Source organism: Nomascus leucogenys, chromosome 22a, assembly GCF_006542625.1.
Source record: "Nomascus leucogenys isolate Asia chromosome 22a, Asia_NLE_v1, whole genome shotgun sequence".
NCBI lineage: Eukaryota > Metazoa > Chordata > Mammalia > Primates > Hylobatidae > Nomascus > Nomascus leucogenys.
The window spans coordinates 120,199,780-120,216,947 of NC_044402.1; the positions used below are offsets into that span (position 1 = coordinate 120,199,780).

Consider the following 17,168-nt stretch of genomic DNA (forward strand, 5'->3'; position numbering starts at 1 on the left):
GTGACGTCAGGAGCAGAGGCCGGAGCTGTCCATCAGCACCAAAGGCCGCGGGCGGGCTCAGGGCATGGGGCCGCGGTTCTGGGGCGGCCCGAGCCCCGGCTCCTGCGCCTTCCCCTTCCCCAGGCCGAGCCTGAGTTCCCGGACGCAGCAGGACTGGAGTGCCAGCCGGTGTTGGAGGTGGAGCGGCGCCGCCACCGCGCCGACACCATTCTCTCCGGCCCAGCAGCCCCCTTCCTTGCACGACGGACTTTCCCTGGACCCCAGTCAGTTGGAGCCTCTGGCGCCCCGCAACCCCGGCCCCTCGGGCCTCTGCACAGCCTCTTTCACTCAGAAGCTCAGGTCGCCTCCAGCCCAGGTAAATCTTGGACAATCCCATATTGAGCCGCCCACAGATGAATCTCTTGGCTGCCTCCTTCTCACTGGCAGCACGCTCCCTTCATCCCCCCTGACTCCCGTCCCTCTTTTAACTTCATCCCAGCCTCCACTAGCCAGGCACTTTTGTTTCCCTTTGTCTTTGCTCCCCACTCCAGAGATGCTTCCAGAGCTGCACAAATGTGGATACCACTCCTTTGTCCACTGTCCTTGCTGAGTTCTCCCAATCCCTCTCCCACCCCCATCCTGGTGAGGACCCAGGACTCCTCCGTGACCCCAACTTTCCCTCTGTCAGGTTAAGTTGGGAGGGTGACTCCCTTCTATTCCCAGCACTATGCCGGGGACTGTGGCAACACTGCGGTTCCAGCTGCTGCCCCCTGAGCCAGATGATGCCTTCTGGGGTGCACCTTGTGAACAGCCCCTGGAGCGCAGGTACCAGGCACTGCCGGCCCTCGTCTGCATCATGTGCTGTTTGTTTGGAGTCGTCTACTGCTTCTTCGGTGAGATCCCCATCTCATCCCTCACCTGGGCTCCCCAGTGTTTCCCCGAGTTCTTTTTCTGGCCCCCCCAAGTCTTCTCTGAATCCCTCTACCATCATGAATAATTCTTCCTTTTCTTTCATCCCACACATTTATAGATTGTCTAGACTCTAGATTATAGGAAACACAGGTTTTTGGATTAAGCACACCTGAGTTTGAATTTACTTAGCTTTGCAGTTACTAATTGTGATGTCTTGGACACATTAATCTGTCTGAGCCTCAGTTTTCTCATCTGAACAATGATTACAATATTTGTCCCATGTAGTGTTATAATTAGTAAGCATTCAATAAATAGTAGCTATTGTGAGGATGTGTTTGGGTAACTGTGCTAGGTAGCCACTGAAAACGCTTAGCAGGGTTATTACACATGGTCCCTTACCACAGGGCGTATTGTCTGACAGGGAGGAGACTCCCTGGAGCATTTACACCTGGGATACATATTAGAGTGGGCTGGATGGTGGTCACACACATCCATCCAGCCTACAAGGCAGGCTCTGGTAATCAGAGCTGCTGTGAATACTTGTACAGGACGGGTACTAAATAAGCGAGCTCAGCTGAGTGGACAAGTGGGGGCTAAAGTCCAGCTCATGCTCTACCTGACAAACTCTGGGCCTTGGCACAAAGCTGCTTTGCCTAGAGAAAGGCGCACCTTTTTCTAATATGCATAAAGGTGCCAGATGGGCTAGTGGCCCAGTGTAATGGGAGTAAGTGACCAGTGGCTTTGGAGCAAGAGTTGCAGAACTTCAGAGAGCAGAGTGAGCTCTATAGGCTGGGGGCCCAAGGAAAGCCTCCGGGAGGAGAATTATAGGTGAGTGGGACCAGTGGGGGCAAATGAGGCTTGGGGGCTGGGGTTCCAGGTTGGGCAGAGGTAGTGCAAGACTTATGTTCTGCAGCCTCCCCTACAATGGGTGGGTAGACAGGGTTGGGAGCCAGATGGTCCCTCCCATTCCTCCCCCAAACTCTAGGCTGAACAACTGAAGAGTAGGCAGGAGGAAGTGCCCCCCGCAAGGGTTCAGGACACGTTCTGGGCCTCCGAGGATTCTGTATCACTTCACCCCCTCCATATCTGTACCCACTCCCTCTGCATGTTGCTCAGTGTAGCCTCATATTCCCTCTCCTGGGCTTCCTGACATCCTACCCCTCTTGGATGTCACTACTCCCAGGCTCATGGACTCTGAGCCCTTGTCCACCCCCTACTCCTCTCTCTGATCATGGAGCCTCCTGGACTCTCATACTTCCCCCCGACTCCTGGAAGTGACTCTCCTCTGTTATCTTTCTCTTTGGCTCTCCCTGACTCCTTGACCCCCATCTCTTGATTTCTATCTTTCCAACTATTCAGTCTCCACTTCCCTCACCCTTTCAGGTATCTCTAATGGGCCTAATGGCCCTATAACCTCCTTATTTCTGAAACTCCACAAACACTATTTCCTTCTCTTTGATTTTGTGTGACCTCAGGTAAGCCTTAGTGACCTCCACCTCCCCTCACCTCCAGTTATGTCATTACCTTCCATCTCTCTGACCCCCTCTATTACTCCTAGTTTTGATCCCTGATTACTCCTTTCTAATTCCTATAACCTCATCATCTGATCACCCCTCCCCATACTGTGATCCCAGTAATTCCTTGTTTTGGTCTCGGTGTTCCTCTCTTGGAAATCGTTTTATACTCTTGATGATTCTATTTCTGTCAATCTCCCTAACCTACAAATACCTCATTTTCTGGGACAACTCCCCAGTAATGCTGCTACTCTGTCCTCTTTGTAACCTTTCAGTGGTGCCATATCTCTGAAGCCCTGTGACCCCCAAAGACTCATCTTTCTGAACCTGTGTGACCCTCACCTCTCAAGTTTTTTTGTTTTTTTTTTTCGGACAGAGTCTCTCTCTGTCACCCAGGCTGGAATGCAATGGTGCGATCTTGGTGCACTGCAACCTCTGCCTCCTGGGTTCAAGCGATTCTCCTGCCTCAGCCTCCTGAGTAGCTGGGATTACAGGTGCACGCCACCATGCCCGGCTAATTTTTTGTATTTTTAGTAGAGACGTGGTTTCACCACGTTGGTCAGGCTGGTCTCAAACTCCTGACCTCGTGATTCACCCACGTCGGCCTCCCATAGTGCTGCCACCACGCCTGGCCCTCGAGTTTATTACGATTTCCAAATACCTCATCTCTGTGAGTAATCCCTTCTCAAAGACCCCAATGACTCTTTTGCTGATCCCCTTGGGACCCCAGTGACTTATCTCTCTGAATCCTATGATCCCAAAGATACCAATCCACGAATTCACTCTTGACTCAAAAGATTTATCCTAACTCCTGTGATCCTCAAATACATCAACCCTCATGATCTCAACGGTTATGTTTGCCTTCTCATTGACCGCCAACAGCCATATCTCTCTAACCTCCCCTGAACTCAATGGCCCCATCACTGATGCCTTCATGACCCCAGTGACCCTCAATTCTCTGACCTTAGTGTTTTTCTCTCTGGTTCCCCTGGGATCCCATGTCCTTGACCCCTCAGACCTGCTCCCTCCAGCCTGGTGCCCTCATCTTGGCCCCTCACTAGCCCCTGTTCCCCTCCAGGTTACCGCTGCTTCAAGGCAGTGCTCTTCCTCACTGGGTTGCTGTTTGGCTCGGTGGTCATCTTCCTCCTGTGCTACCGAGAGCGGGTGCTAGAGACACAGCTGAGTGCTGGGGCGAGCGCGGGCATCGCTCTGGGCATCGGGCTGCTCTGCGGGCTGGTGGCCATGCTAGTGCGCAGCGTGGGCCTCTTCCTGGTGGGGCTGCTGCTCGGCCTGCTGCTCGCAGCTGCTGCCCTGCTGGGCTCCGCACCCTACTACCAGCCAGGCTCCGTGTGGGGTCCACTGGGGCTGCTGCTAGGGGGCGGCCTGCTCTGTGCCCTGCTCACTCTGCGCTGGCCCCGCCCACTCACCACCCTGGCCACCGCCGTGACTGGTGCTGCACTCATCGCCACTGCCGCTGACTACTTTGCCGAGCTGCTACTGCTGGGGCGCTACGTGGTGGAGCGACTCCGGGCCGCTCCTGTGCCCCCACTCTGCTGGCGAAGCTGGGCCCTGCTGGCACTCTGGCCCCTGCTCAGCCTGATGGGCGTTCTGGTGCAGTGGAGGGTGACAGCTGAGGGAGACTCCCACACGGAAGGTAAGCGGGCACAGGCCAAGGTGGACATGAGAGGAGTGGGTGGTCAGGGATGGGTTGGGGGCCGAGTGACTGGGGAGTGGGGGACAGCAGCAGAAGGTCTTGATGGCGGTAGACAGCTGACCTGCTCAGGGTCTGGGAGAATAGCACCCAGGTGCCATCATTCATTCCACAACAACATATGGAGTGTGGGCTCCACCCCATTCCAGGCACCAGGGATACAGCAGAGATAACACAGACAAGGTTCCTGTCCTTACGGGTATACATTCAAGGCAGGCAGGAGACAGAAAACAGAGATGCAAACAAACAACATGATTCCAGTTGTGTAGAGTGATATGACAGAGACATTGTGCAGGATAATGTGAAAGAGTGACCTATGGAAGCTATTAGTTAGGGTGGTCAGGGAAGGCTGCTTGAAGGAGGTGATATGTAAGCAGGCACTTGAAGGCTAAGGGGCCGGCCATGCAAAGAGCTAGAGAAGAGGGAACAGCAAGGGCGAGGGCCCTGAGAAGGAATGAGCTCAGCTTGCTTGAGGAAGTGGGGCAGGAGTATGGGAGGTGAGGTGTGGGAGCCAGGGTGATTGCATGGACCCTCTGGGTCATAAGCAGCACTCCACATTTTATTAGAAGGGCAGTGAGACACCACTGGAGGGTTTAAAGTAGGGGAGGATAGAATATAATTTAGCTTTTGGGATGCTCATTCTGCTGCCGAGTGTAGAAAGCACTGGAGGGAGCAAGTGTGGGGGAAACCAGTGAAGCAGCAGCTGTGATTGTCCAGTGGAAAGATGATGACGGCTGGCCTAGGTGACTGGGAGAGGGATGACAGCCTGGAAGGCAGTACCTGGAAGCCTAGGAATCTTCCATAAAGACCTATGGAAGAAAAGAACAACAGCGGGAAGTCCCCTCTGAGAGGTAGGAGACCAGGAAAGGAAGTGACAGGGTGGGAGTAAGAGGTTATGGACAAGAGGAATCTGGAAGCCTAGAGCCCCAGGTGGGAAGAGAGAGGGAGGGCTCAGGGGAAATAAGGCGCACAGTCCTCTGAGTTCCTTCTCTACCCATCCCACCACAGTGGTCATCAGCCGGCAGCGCCGACGCGTGCAACTGATGCGGATTCGGCAGCAGGAAGACCGCAAGGAGAAAAGGCGGAAAAAGAGACCTCCTCGGGCTCCCCCAAGAGGTCCCCGGGCTCCTCCCAGGCCTGGGCCACCAGACCCTGCTTATCGGCGCAGGCCAGTGCCCATCAAACGCTTCAATGGAGACGTCCTCTCCCCGGTGAGCTCCCTGAGCCCATCCTGCCAGAATGAGAAGGAAGTGTGGAAACTCTGTCCAAACAGGACTGGGCTTTCCCCACTGGCTGGTTGCTAATCTAGAAGGTCTGTTTGTCCATGGACTGTTTGTCCATGCATCGGAGCCCATGCACCAGGGGCTTGGCGGGTCCAGCTGGTGGGGGGATTGGGGGAAGGTACCTGAGTATGGGTTTTAAGTGGGATATGGTATGTGGTGGGGTCTCAGGGCTGTGGACTCGGTCTATGGCAGTCTATAGAAGTGTCAGGCTTGTGGGAATTCACGAAGAGGTGGCTTTTAGGGCAGGATTCTGCGGTGGGACTCACACCTATGTTTGCTCCCCCACAGAGCTATATCCAGAGCTTCCGAGACCGGCAGACTGGGAGCTCCCTGAGCTCCTTCATGGCCTCACCCACAGATGCGGACTACGAGTATGGGTCCCGGGGACCTCTGACAGCCTGCTCAGGCCCCCCGGTGCGGGTATAGCCATATCTGCCTGTCTAGACTCTGCAGTCACCAGCTCTGCCAGCTCGAGGAGGCCTGCTAGGCTGCCACTCAGCCTCCTGGCTTTGGCTGTCCCTCTCCCCAGCCTGGAGAGGGCTGGCCTGGTCACTAGAAGGGAGGATTGTCTCAGGCGAGTCTTGGCCTGAGAGGAAAGCCCCCTCCCAAGCTCCCAAGAGGCTCCTGAGGAACTCGGGGTGTGAACCCCACTGGGGTGTGCTCAGGGTTGTGAGTGTGTTGCCCGTGTGTCTGTGTGTATGTGTGGGGGTGGGCGGGCTTGGAGTGGACGCTGGGACCCTTGCCTTAGATTTCTGGCTGGTAGGGTTTCTCCAGGCTCAGCCCCACCTCCTCACCCCCTGCTGGGGTCCCATGGGCCACCTCCTGCATGTCTCCGCGGAGGGGCTACCTTCCTTCCCATCGCCCTGCCTCCCAGCCAGACTCATCTAAGGGTTCTTGTCCTTGTCTATGGGGCAAACTGTAGCACCCCTCACCCTGGTCCCCTGGCCTCTGCAAAGCCACCAGCCTGAGGGCAGTGGCAGGAGATGGGGGTGGGGGGTGCTGCTCTGGGCTGGGTTGGGAAGGGAGTTGGGGAGGGGTTTAAATGCACGGTGCATGTCTGGTGTCTGTCATGCCAACCTGGACACCTCATGCTTCTGTCTCCCCCACCCCACTCTGTTTTACATCTTTTATAAATGTGCCAAACTGCGTGGCCTCTGCCAGGAATGGTGGTCTTTGGTGGCTGGCACTTTCACAGGCCAGGTACAAGCACTACAGCCCTTGGTCCCCAGTGTCGTTCACTGCACAAGGGCTCCAGGCAAGGTCTGCCCTCCCACATCACTCAGAGAGGCAAAGAAATGAGCTGTAGCACTTTTATTGTTTCCTGACACCTCTGGTTTCCTTGTCTCTCTACCCCTGCCCAGGGTAAGGGCAAACGCCTTCCAAGCTGTCCAAGGGCACTCGCCTGGCCTGGTTAGGTCCTCCTAGTTACCTGTAGAGGAATGACTCCACATGGGGCTGGGGAGAGAGTGGGTACCACCTTCCTCTCCCCTGGCAGAGCCTGGACACCAGTACAGGAAGAGCTGGGCCCCCAGGCTCTGCCCTACCCTTTCTGGGCCTTGGTCAGGGCTGTCTTGGTGGCAGGAAGGTGGGGGTCAGCTAGGGGTGGGGCACAGCGCAGCACCTGAAGGGAATGCTGGGATTTGGGATAGAAGGTGGCATGTCTCCTATGTGGAAGAGGAAAGAAAGAGGCTTCTGCCAAGGCTGACATGGAACTTGCTGAGATGGGCAGAGGCAAGCTGGGCAGAGGGCAGGAGGGAGGAGGGACAGGCTGGAGGAAGGCAGTGTTGGTGAAGTGGGGAGGAAAGGAACTGGTAGAAACAGGGCTGTTCAAGAGAGACAAACATGGTCCAGTGGCAGGAGAGAGAAGCCTGGCAAGAAGGGGCGTAGAAAGGTGGCAACAGCTGACCAGGAGCAGCTGATCTGAGCCAAGCAGTTCCAGGGCTTTCCAGCCCTGGGTGTGCTCTACCCCTCCCCTCCCCCATCCCCACCTCCTACATATCCCAGGACCCGTTGCCACCCCAAGTCCTAGAAAGCCTCCCATAGGTGTGGCTTAACCCATCAGCTCCCAGGCGCCCTCATCCTCCTACCTCTGCTCAGTTGGCTTTACTCACCCTCTACCAGCAGCCGTGTGTGGGCGCTGTCCTGGCCGGCCTGGCAGCAGTAGGTGCCTTGGTCCTCAGGTCGAACGTCATGGATGACCAGGCTGTGGGTGGGGCCGTGGCTGCGCATCTCATACTTATCTCCCGGGCACAGCTCGGCCCCCTCCCGCAGCCAGCACACGTGGCCCCCCGAGCGGGACACAGTCACCTCCAGCACCGCCCGGCGGCCCACCAGAACGGTCTTCTCGCGAGGGGGGTGGCGGCACATCTGGAGAGGCAATGCTGGGGGTAGGGGGCGGGGGCTTAAGTTAATAGGGACACGCATGGCCCCCAGGAGAAGAGATGCATCTTCCCTCCCTGAAGCCTCCACTCCTGGCCTTAGCCCTCTATGCCACCAGTCCGTTCCCTTGCACCTCAGACCCAAAGTCTCCTCTTCCCGGGGAAACGCGCTGCCCTCTGTGACCTGGCCCAGGAGAGCCCCTCGGGGGGAGGGGAAGAGAGAGCGGCAGCGTTCTTGGGGCCAGCCCCAAGTCCGTCAGTCCCATGGCAGGAGAGGCAGGATGTACTCTCTCTGTCGCTCCCGCCCCAGGTGCTTACCCTCCACTTCCAGTAGAGCCAAGGACTGGGCGGGCCCCGCCTGGAAGCGGACTTCACCGGCGTCCTCGGCGCGCAGCTCGCTAAGCACCAGAATGTGTTTCTTCCCTGGGGGTGAGGGGGTCGCTAGAGAGGCCGGAGCCACCTCTGAGGAGCGTTGGGGACGAAGGTGGGGGCGCAGCAGGCCCCTGGGTCGGTTCGGACGCCGTTAGTGTATGCTAGGGTGGGCGGAACAGGGATGCGGAGCGGGAAGACTAGCAGTCCGAGACTCGGGGCTGGGGGTGGGGGAAAGACCGGGGACGAGGCTCACAGGGCCGTGGGGCGGGGCCCGTCCGAGCCAGGGGCGGGGCTTGTCCCGATGGGGCGGGATCTGTTCGAGCCTGGGCGGGGCAGCGAGGGGCCCGAAAGGGTAACCAGGCGGCCAGACCTTCCTGTCGGATGCGGACGTGGGCTCCGGGTCTCAGCGGGCGGCCTCCGAGCTCCCAGCGCCCCGTGGTCTCGACCTCCGACACGGTGCACTCGAACGTGGCGCAGTCGCCTTCGCGGGCGCTCACCGACCGCAGCTCGGAGAGCACCGCCACCGTACGCTCTGGGGCGGAGCCCGGGGCGTGAGCGGGGCGGGGCAGAGGGCAGGTACCGGTCACGCCCCCTCCACGCCCCTTTTCTAGAAGCACGCGCGGTCAGCAGGGTCGGGTTAAGACCGCTCCGCAAGTCTCGCTCCCAAAGCAGTGCCCAGCCACCGCATCACCCCATACCCACCGCGCACGGTCAGGCGGACCGGTCCGGCGCGGGCCGTCCCCACTGCGCAGCTGTAGGTCCCGGCGTCCGAGAGGCCGCAGCGCCGCAGCTGGAGAAGGCGGCGCGTGCCGAGGGCCTGGAGCCGGAGCCGCGGGCTAGACGTGAGCGCGCTCCCGTCCTAGGGGCGGGAGTTGCAGAGGGTCGGGGCGAGCCCGGCTGGGCACAGGCGACCCCGGCCCTGGCAGGCGGCGACACCCTTTGTTGATGCCAAGCGGTCTCGAGGCGCGTTTATGCGTGTCTCGTGTTCCCAGGCTGGGGTCGGACTGTCCCCAAGCCTTTGGGGCTGTGCCAGGAGCCTCTTTGAAAAAGCGTCACCCTTTGGGGACCTTAGGGCCGCCAAGGTGCTCAGGAAGCCCAGAGCCAGGTATCGATCACAGGGGACATGGGCACGGATTCTGGAGTTAGGCAAACCTGGATTCAAATATGGGCTCTACCTATTGTCTGCCCTTGGGTAGGTAATTTTTCCCACTGAGCATCAGTTTCCTGATAGGTATTACAGTGACAAGACCTACCTCCTAGAGTCGTCCTTGGAGTAAGGGATTAAATATAATGCAAATCTTAAAACAGTGCCAGGCACATCTGCTCAAGGAGTATTAGTTGTTTCTGTCTGGGGCATTATTATTGTTGGTGTTACATTGAAGTGGGCTTGGATGGGGCTGGGATCTGACCTTCTCCCAGGTAACATCAGCCAAAGCTTGGGAAAGCTCGCACTCGAACGTAGCTGTGTCGCCCTCGGTCACCTCTAGGTCCTGTGGCCCCCGCACGATGGTCACTGGGACCTCTAGGGGTGGGAGAGGGAGGACAGTGCAGAGGGAGCAGGATGGGGACCCATCTTGCAGGGACAAGGAGGGCATACACTTGGGCACAGCGGGCAGTAGAGGACACTATCGAGTGGGGGATGAGCTGGGACAAGTGGTCCAAGAAGGATCTGTCAGTGGTGGGGGTGGGGGGAGGTGGGCAGGGCCACAGGGCCAATGGGTTAGGAGTGGCCAACTGGGAGTCACACTTTAAGGTGGTCAGTGGGGGAGAAGCTGGGGGCCAGAGGGCAATGGGGAAACGAGCAGAGATGCCAGTGGAGTGGTCAGTGGGAACATCCTGGGGCTGGAAGTAAAAATGGGGCACACTCAAGCAGAGTTGCTAGTGATGTCGCCCTTAGGCAGTCAGTGGATTCGAGGGACTGGAGTGGTCACAGGGCCCACACTTAGGCGGGCAGAGGGAGCCATAGCAGGCAGTGTAGTCAGTAGGGTCACAGAGTGGTCAGTGGGGTGGTGTGCAGGCAGGCAGACAGCAGTGACCACAATGGCATAGGCACGCTCACGGTAGCAGAGTCAGTGGTTGGGTGAGCCTTGGGCAGTCAGGGGCCACACTCAGGCAGAGGATTCTGGGGCCACACAGGGCCTATGAGTCAGGGGGGTCACACTCTGGCAGGGATGTCAATGAGGGCCACACTGAGACAGGCATGGTCAGTGGGGGTCACACGAGTCGGGGGTCAGTATTCATGCCTGGGGTAAGTAGGGCCACACAGGTCAGCAGGCAGGCTGTGGTCCTGGAGGCCACACCTCTCACGACGAGTCTGGCTGCGCAGCGCAGGGAATCCGCCGTGAAGGAGACGCAGCCTGAGTCGGCCAGGCCCAGGCCGTTGAGTACCAGTCGGTGACAGTGGCCCTCCGAGTGGATGTGACACTTGGGCCCTGGATACAGCCGTACTCCACCCCGGGCCCACTCCCCGGTCACACCTTCCTGGGACAGCTCCAGCTGGAAGGTGGCACTGCCCCCCTCACTGACGGTCACATCCTCCAGAGGCCGCAGCACCCTCAGCTGCCTCGCTGGCCGGGGGAGATGGAGAGAGGGAGGATGAGGCCTCCAGCTCTGGGCAGGGGTTGCAGTCGATCCTCATCCCTTGGCCCTGCCTACACCCCTCAACACCCAACCTAAGGTCCTGACCAAAAAAGTTCAGAACCAGTGTTCAGGAAGAAAGGGGCACAGTGGACAGATTGGCGGTGGGAGGGCTGTATCAGGGTTAGGAGATGAGGGCACAGGAAGGGGGAGAAGTGTGGTTAGGCGGTCGTGGAGTCTGGGTGAGGGGTGCTGTGACACTTGAAGGAGCACAGAATTTGGAGTCAGACACACTAGGAATGGAACCTCGCTCTACCACATGGTTTGTGTGCTATGTGATCTTTGGCAAATGGCCTGACCTCTCTGGGCCCCAGTTGCCCCAGCTGTACAAGGTAAATAACATTGGGACACAGGTTTATTGTGATGATTTCTTGAATGAAATGTTAGAAGAGATGTGTCACCAATGACAACCATTCACCAAGCTCTGTGTAAGAATTTTCATGTTATCTCAGTTAATGTTCCCAGAGACACTTGAGACGGGGATCAACCCCATTTTTAAAATTTGAGACAGGGTCTTGCTGTCACCCAGGCTGGAATGCCGTGACATGATCATAGCTCACTACAGCCTCAAACTCCTGGGTTCAAGCAATCCTTCTGCCTCAGCCTCCCTAGTAACTACCATGCCTGGCTAGTTTTTTTTTTTTTTTTTTTTTTGTGGAGATGGGTTCTTGCTGTGTTGCCCAGGATGGCCTCGAACTCCTGGCCTCAAGGGATCCTCCTGCCTTGGCCTCCCAAAGTGTTAGGATTATAGGTGTGAGCCACTGCACCTGGTCTCAGCCCCATTTTTAAGGAGACTTGGCTCAGAGAGGTTAACTTGCATGAGATCACACAGGAAACAGAGGGCTCCAGCTTTGGGTGGGAGGTGTGGGGTGCTGTTTGCCAGCCATCCCTGCTACTTAAGTGGGTATGTGTATCCCTAGAATACATGACTGAAGGATGCCCATGGCAAGTCTTTCTGGAGAATATTTGTGTTTATAGCAAAGCGAACTTGGAAATATGCAATGGAATGCAAAATCCACATGGACTTCTAAGGTAAATAAAAAATATTAGAAAAAGAAAAGTTTTGCTTTGGGCAAGCTGCTGCTGGGACAGCCATGGGTGACTTTTCTCAGCGGTGAGGGGCACTTTGGTGGGGGCCTGAGGGACTCCAGGACAGCCAGAAAAGGCTGTGCTGTAGGGTGGGTAATGCATTAAGAGAGGACAGGGCACTCACGCCTCACGCTGAGCCTGGCCAGGGTGCGATCGTGGTGGCTCTCGCAGCCGTAGGTGCCCTGGTCGGCCAGTATGACACCATGGATGAAGAGGCGGTGGATGTGCCCATCCTGGGCCATGGACAGGCGAGAGTCGTGGGGCAGGGGCTGCCCACCTCGCACCCAGCGCACGGCCCCTGCTGCACCCACTCGGCCTGTCTCCACTTCGAGACACACGTCCTGGCCTTCCTCTGCCCGCACATCCTGCAACCGCCGTAGGAACAGCAGCTCTGTCTCTGGTGGGGAAGAAGGAGGAGGCCATGGAGCCTGGTGGGGTTGGAGGCTGGCCCCTTGCTCCATCCCACTGGTCTGTCCCTAGGTGGACAGGCAAGGCTGCTGGGATCCAGGTTGGGAGTACAGGCACGGGACACAGAGCATCTCATCCTCATCAGGACCTAACCTCGAACATGGAGCCGGGCACTTGTGGCCGTGCTCCCTGCCCGCACAGTCACGGTCCCCGCATCCTCCAGTTGGCAGCCTCGCAAGGTTAAGATGTGGCTTGAACCATTCTGGGCCATCTCCACCTGGGGCCCTGGAGTGATGACGGCCCCATTGTGCAGCCAGGTGACATCGGCATCTGGTGGGGAGACTTCACACCGGAACGTGGCATCATCGCCCTCATGGACAGTGAGTGGTGTCAGCTCCGAGACCAGCTTCACCGGCAGTGGCTCTGAGGGGCACGGTCAGGCAGTGAGCTAGGCTGGGTCTTTTCTCCTCTCTCCTTTTCATCCCCTCCTCAGAATACAGGCCCTCATCCCCAGTCATTTAACAAACCTTCTGTGAGGACCTACTATGTATTGACCACACGGGTGGCCCAAAGGACAAGAAGCCAGCTCCCTGCCACTCCTTTTAGTCAGTTCCTCATCATCCTAGCCTAGCACCCCACCTCGATGACACCCTAATAATATCATTTACCAGGGACCCTATTTACAGCATTTACTTGTCACAACAGGCCTATAAGAAAAGCACTATCTCCTCTTTTCAGAGCTGGGGCTTAGACAGGTTGAACAACCTGGCCAATGTCACACAGCTACTGGGGCACAGAATCTAGGCTGGAACCTGGCTGGGTGGACTCTAGAGCCCCTGCTTTTAACCACTGGTCTATGCTGCTCTCAACATGAGGGTTTCTGGAAAGAGAAGCCCTGAGCCCCTATCCAAGTGATGGTCATGCACGCACTGGTTGGAGCCAGAAGCAGCAAAGCGGGGGTGGAGGAGTAAGGGGGCCCTAGAATGTGGCAGATGGTCCTTGGGGTGCCAGAGTCCACAGGGTGTGAGGGGTACACTGTTACCTTCCACACTGACAAGGAAGATGCGGCTGTCCTGGGGCGCGTCGCACAGGTACTCCCCAGCGTCCCTGCTCTGTGCCCTCTGGACTCGCAGCACCTGCCTGGCCCCGGCCTGCTCCAGCTGCACCCGCCCCTGGCTTGCCAGTCGCTCCCCATCCTTGTACCAGCGCACAGGGCCCCCTGGCCCGGAGAGGTGCACCACCAGCTCTAGGTCCCCGCCTGGGGTGCTCCGAACCCTCGTCTGGGCTGCCTCGGGAGCTACCACCCGCACAGGGGGCTCTGTGGAGTCAGAGCTGGAGGTCACTGGGAGGGAGAGGCTCAGGGCTTTGAGGAGGGCAGGGGGAGGCATGAGGGGGCGGGTACTGAGAGAAGTGGGGCCAGGGATGGGCAGGGCATGCTGGAAAAGCAGGAATCCTACAGGGTTTGCGGTGCCGCTCTCAGGCTTAGTGCCCAGGCTGTACTCACCAGCCACCTGGACGGTGAAGCTGAGGCTCGGGGCTCCTGGGGCTGCTCCAGACTGGCAGGTGTAGAGCCCTGCATGGGCTGGGCCTGCAGCCTGGATGCAAAGGACTCGGCGGGGGCCCTCGGCATGGAGCTTTAGGCCCTCGCCCTCCTGCACGGGCCTCCCATTGTGGCTCCAGACCACGGGGGCGCCAGCCCGGGACAGTTCACAGCTCAGCATCACTGGCTCCCCGGGGGCCACACAGAGTGGGCTTGGGGTTGTCTCTGGAGCAAGGAACTGCACTGGGGGCTCTGGACAAGAGAGGAGGGTGTCAGCCCATGCTTGCCCTTGCCTCCCTGCCCTGGGTTGGCCAGGAGCACCCACCAGCCAGGATGACATTGAAGGTGATGGCCTCATCCCGGGTCTCACACACATACTCCCCAGCGTCCTCAGGCTGGGCGTGGGGCAGGGTCAGGGTGCGGGTGGGCCCCTCGGCACCCAGCTGCAGGGTGTCTGATGCCTCCACTTCCAGCCCGTCCTTGTACCAGCGCACCTGAGACCCAGCTGGGGCCACCTCACAGCGCAGCTCCACACGCCCCGGAGCCCCAAAATGCAGGTCCAGGGAGCGGGCTGCTGGGTGCACAATCCTCTCTGGTGGGGCTGGTGGGTGGGCAGAGAGAGGGGCACATGGGCTTGGCCAGCAGGCCTCTCCTGCCTTACCCTCCAGATCCTCAGCCCTCCCCCCTGGCAGCACAGCTCTTGAGAACAGTGCCAGCTGCAGTCCATGGAGCAGCTGCTGTGTGCCAGGCACTGTCCTAAGAACCGTGTGTTTTTTCAATCAGTTACTCTGACCACCCTCAAGAGGTGCACAGCTGCTGGCTGCACTTCACAGCTGAGGACCTGAGGCCTCTTTAGAAGAAACTGACTTGCCTAAGGTCACACAGACAGAAAGAGGCAGATCTAGACTCACACCCAGATCTACACACCCCACTCCACACCCACCCCCACTTCCTATCCCCTTTCCCTGCCTTGCCTCTGATGCACTCGTTACCACCTGACAAACCATCTCTTTTATTTTTTGTCTGTCCACCCTCTCCAGAGTTTAAACTCTGTGAAGACAGGAGGTTTAGTCTTATTGGTTCACTACTGTATCCCCAGCATCTAAAACAGTGCCAAGCACACAGTAGTTGCTCAATGAGTATTGAATGAATGGATGAACGAACGAATGGTTCTAATTGCTGGGCACCCTCCCACCAGGCCTCTGGTCCTGACCTGATGTGGCTAAGTAGGATTCTGATGGCCGAACACGAGGAAGCTGGATAAGGGGAAGGCTGGGGATGGGGTGGGGGAGGTGGGGCTAGGTGGGTGTCTGTCTCTTAGCCCCCTACCTCTCTACCTCCTCTGTGTGCTGCAGAGACTGCCCACCTGTGACAGTGACAGTGAAGAAGGCCGAGTCATCTCCAGCGTCGCATACAAACTCGCCCCCGTCCTCGGGCTGGGCAGCAGGTAGCACCAGGCGGCAGCGTGGCCCATCCCTCTCCAGCACCAGGGCCTCGCTCTCCTCCACTTCCAGCCCGTCCTTGTACCAGCGCACAGGGGCATCCTCCCGAGACAGTTCACACATCAGCACCACACACTCCAAGGTCACGGCGATCAAGGTCACCTCATCGTGAGGGTATATGATCCGCACTGGGGGTTCTGCAGGATGGGGACAACCACAGCCTGTCACAAGCTCACCGTCAGCCTCTCTGGAGCCATTTGGCAGCATGAAGTCCCCATCACCCACATAATAATGAGAATAACGAGAAAAATAATAATAATAAGCAATAATAGGTCCACAATTTGTTCTCTGAAATCCCTGGGGCCAGAGGGTGTTACAGAATCCAGAATGCTTTGGATTCCAGAAATCATGCATTTCTCATCTATCACATACCTTCCTCAGCCCCCACAGGAGCCTCCCCCTTCATCAGTCACGTTAACATGTCTGTGGTATAACACATATTACATTCACCCTAAGCAGGATATCTTGAAAGATACAGAATCTTATAGATACAAGAATATATCTATAAGACACTCATATCTTATAGATATACAGCTATAGCTATATTCACCCTTGGCAGGATAATTAAAGCATAGAAACAGCTTCAGAGCAATCAAGCTCAGGTTTTCCTGAAATGACCTGGAATACAAAACTTACAAAAAGCCTTTCGATTTTGAGAGTTTTGGAATTTTGGAACTATGGATAAAGGATGGTGGATCCGCAATAGCAAATGTTGATATGACACTTCCTAAGGTCCAGGAACAGTCCCAAGCACTTGAAACATTTAACTTTCACGGCAATCCTAAGAGGAAGGCAATGTTTTATCCCCATTTTCCATATAAGGGACTGGGCACAGAGTGATTATACAACTTCCTTAAGGTCACAGCTAGCCACACCCACTCTGGGGCAGGAGGAGGAAATACCCTCTGTTAAAGGGAGGGTTCAGGCCCCACAGGTATTGGCAGGAATTCCAAGCCAAGGCTTGCAGGAACTCAGTAATGCTTTTTGCATTCAACATCTGTCTGAGAGTTCCCCAGGGGTGCTAAATGCTGATTCTGGGAGCTCATCTCCAAGTTCTGGTCACTCTTCTGCAGAAAGGGGACCATGTCAATATTAGAGGTGACCAGCGCATGGAGGCCAGGCCTGCCCACACTCCCGCTGCCCCCAGGTACCCCCAGAATCTTCAAGTTTCTGGGAGACTAGTGCTCCATTAGCCTCTCGCCCCCTGGTGGCTGGGCTGAGGAACTGCTAGCTTCCCAGTCGGAGGCCAGGGTTGGGGGGTGGGGGCTGGGGGTGGTTTATAGGGGCACGCATGGGCCGAGGTAACCACAAGCTGCCACTCAGCCCCCTGGCCTCCACGGAGACTCCTGCCTTGAGCCACACAACCCGCCTCCCCCATGGGCTTGCTTGCTCCAAGGGTCTGGGGGATGCAGGCTGGTCCTCTGGGGCTGAGCAAGGCCAGGAGAGACCAGAATGCAGCTGCCTGAGGAGTGGGGAAGGTGATGAGGGCAGTGGAGTGAGGACAGGGTGCAGTGTTGGGACCGGGGTGGCTGCCCAGCCCCGGGACCTCAGCTTGGTGTCAGAGTTGATTCGTTCTGGCCTAGAGCAGAGGTGGTGTTTGTGTGAACTTCCCTGTGAAGAGACTGGTGTTTTGTGGGGAGCCTGAGCGTGGGCTGGAGTTTGTGTCGCTGTGGCCATTCTGTCTGGCCACGGCTGGGTGGGAGAGGGTGAAGGTGATTACTACAGGGCAGAATGTGTGCAGAAGGCCTCTCAGGCATTGTGAGCTTGTGTGTGCAGGGTGCACTAACTGGGGTGCAGGGAGTGGGGGGCCCTAAACAGCTCAGCATGGGGCGTGACTTTCAGG

The 17,168-nt window shown here is 57.4% G+C and overlaps 2 protein-coding genes across 6 annotated transcripts in view; one reads left to right on the forward strand and one right to left on the reverse strand.

Moving 5' to 3' along the window:
- On the forward strand, window positions 1-6,563 carry TMEM198 (transmembrane protein 198). 2 transcript variants are annotated; one of them, XM_003272414.4, is made up of 5 exons: window positions 1-355; window positions 668-872; window positions 3,484-4,059; window positions 5,125-5,327; window positions 5,688-6,563. In XM_003272414.4, exons 2-5 carry the CDS (start codon window positions 707-709, stop codon window positions 5,823-5,825), a joined length of 1,083 nt encoding a protein of 360 aa, XP_003272462.1. In that variant the 5' UTR covers window positions 1-355; window positions 668-706; the 3' UTR covers window positions 5,826-6,563. The 2 variants fall into 2 exon arrangements, with proteins under 2 accessions (XP_003272462.1, XP_030658344.1); XM_030802484.1 differs by having other exon boundaries at window positions 27-355; window positions 703-872.
- Window positions 4,655-17,168, reverse strand: part of OBSL1 (obscurin like cytoskeletal adaptor 1) — a 23,377-nt gene continuing 10,863 nt past the window's right edge. The window contains exons 9-21 of one of the 4 annotated variants that reach the window (XM_030802477.1): window positions 15,190-15,462; window positions 14,149-14,424; window positions 13,788-14,075; window positions 13,326-13,601; window positions 12,437-12,706; window positions 12,000-12,272; window positions 10,450-10,716; window positions 9,559-9,671; window positions 8,852-9,008; window positions 8,520-8,681; window positions 8,096-8,200; window positions 7,511-7,780; window positions 4,655-4,925 (exon numbers count right to left, since the gene is read on the reverse strand). In XM_030802477.1, coding sequence (XP_030658337.1) covers window positions 4,753-4,925; window positions 7,511-7,780; window positions 8,096-8,200; window positions 8,520-8,681; window positions 8,852-9,008; window positions 9,559-9,671; window positions 10,450-10,716; window positions 12,000-12,272; window positions 12,437-12,706; window positions 13,326-13,601; window positions 13,788-14,075; window positions 14,149-14,424; window positions 15,190-15,462 — 2,903 coding nt within the window. In that variant the 3' untranslated portion in view covers window positions 4,655-4,752. The other 3 variants (XM_030802479.1, XM_030802478.1, XM_030802480.1) reach the window with 3 other exon arrangements.

What these genes read in the sequence shown, in the direction of transcription:
- TMEM198 (XM_003272414.4), top strand. Translation starts at nt 707, where the DNA reads ATGCCGGGGACTGTGGCAACACTGCGGTTCCAGCTGCTGCCCCCTGAG. An exon ending in AGTCGTCTACTGCTTCTTCG is followed by an intron (nt 873 to 3,483) that starts GTGAGATCCCCA and finishes GTTCCCCTCCAG; the next exon opens with GTTACCGCTGCTTCAAGGCA. An exon ending in ATGGAGACGTCCTCTCCCCG is followed by an intron (nt 5,328 to 5,687) that starts GTGAGCTCCCTG and finishes GCTCCCCCACAG; the next exon opens with AGCTATATCCAGAGCTTCCG.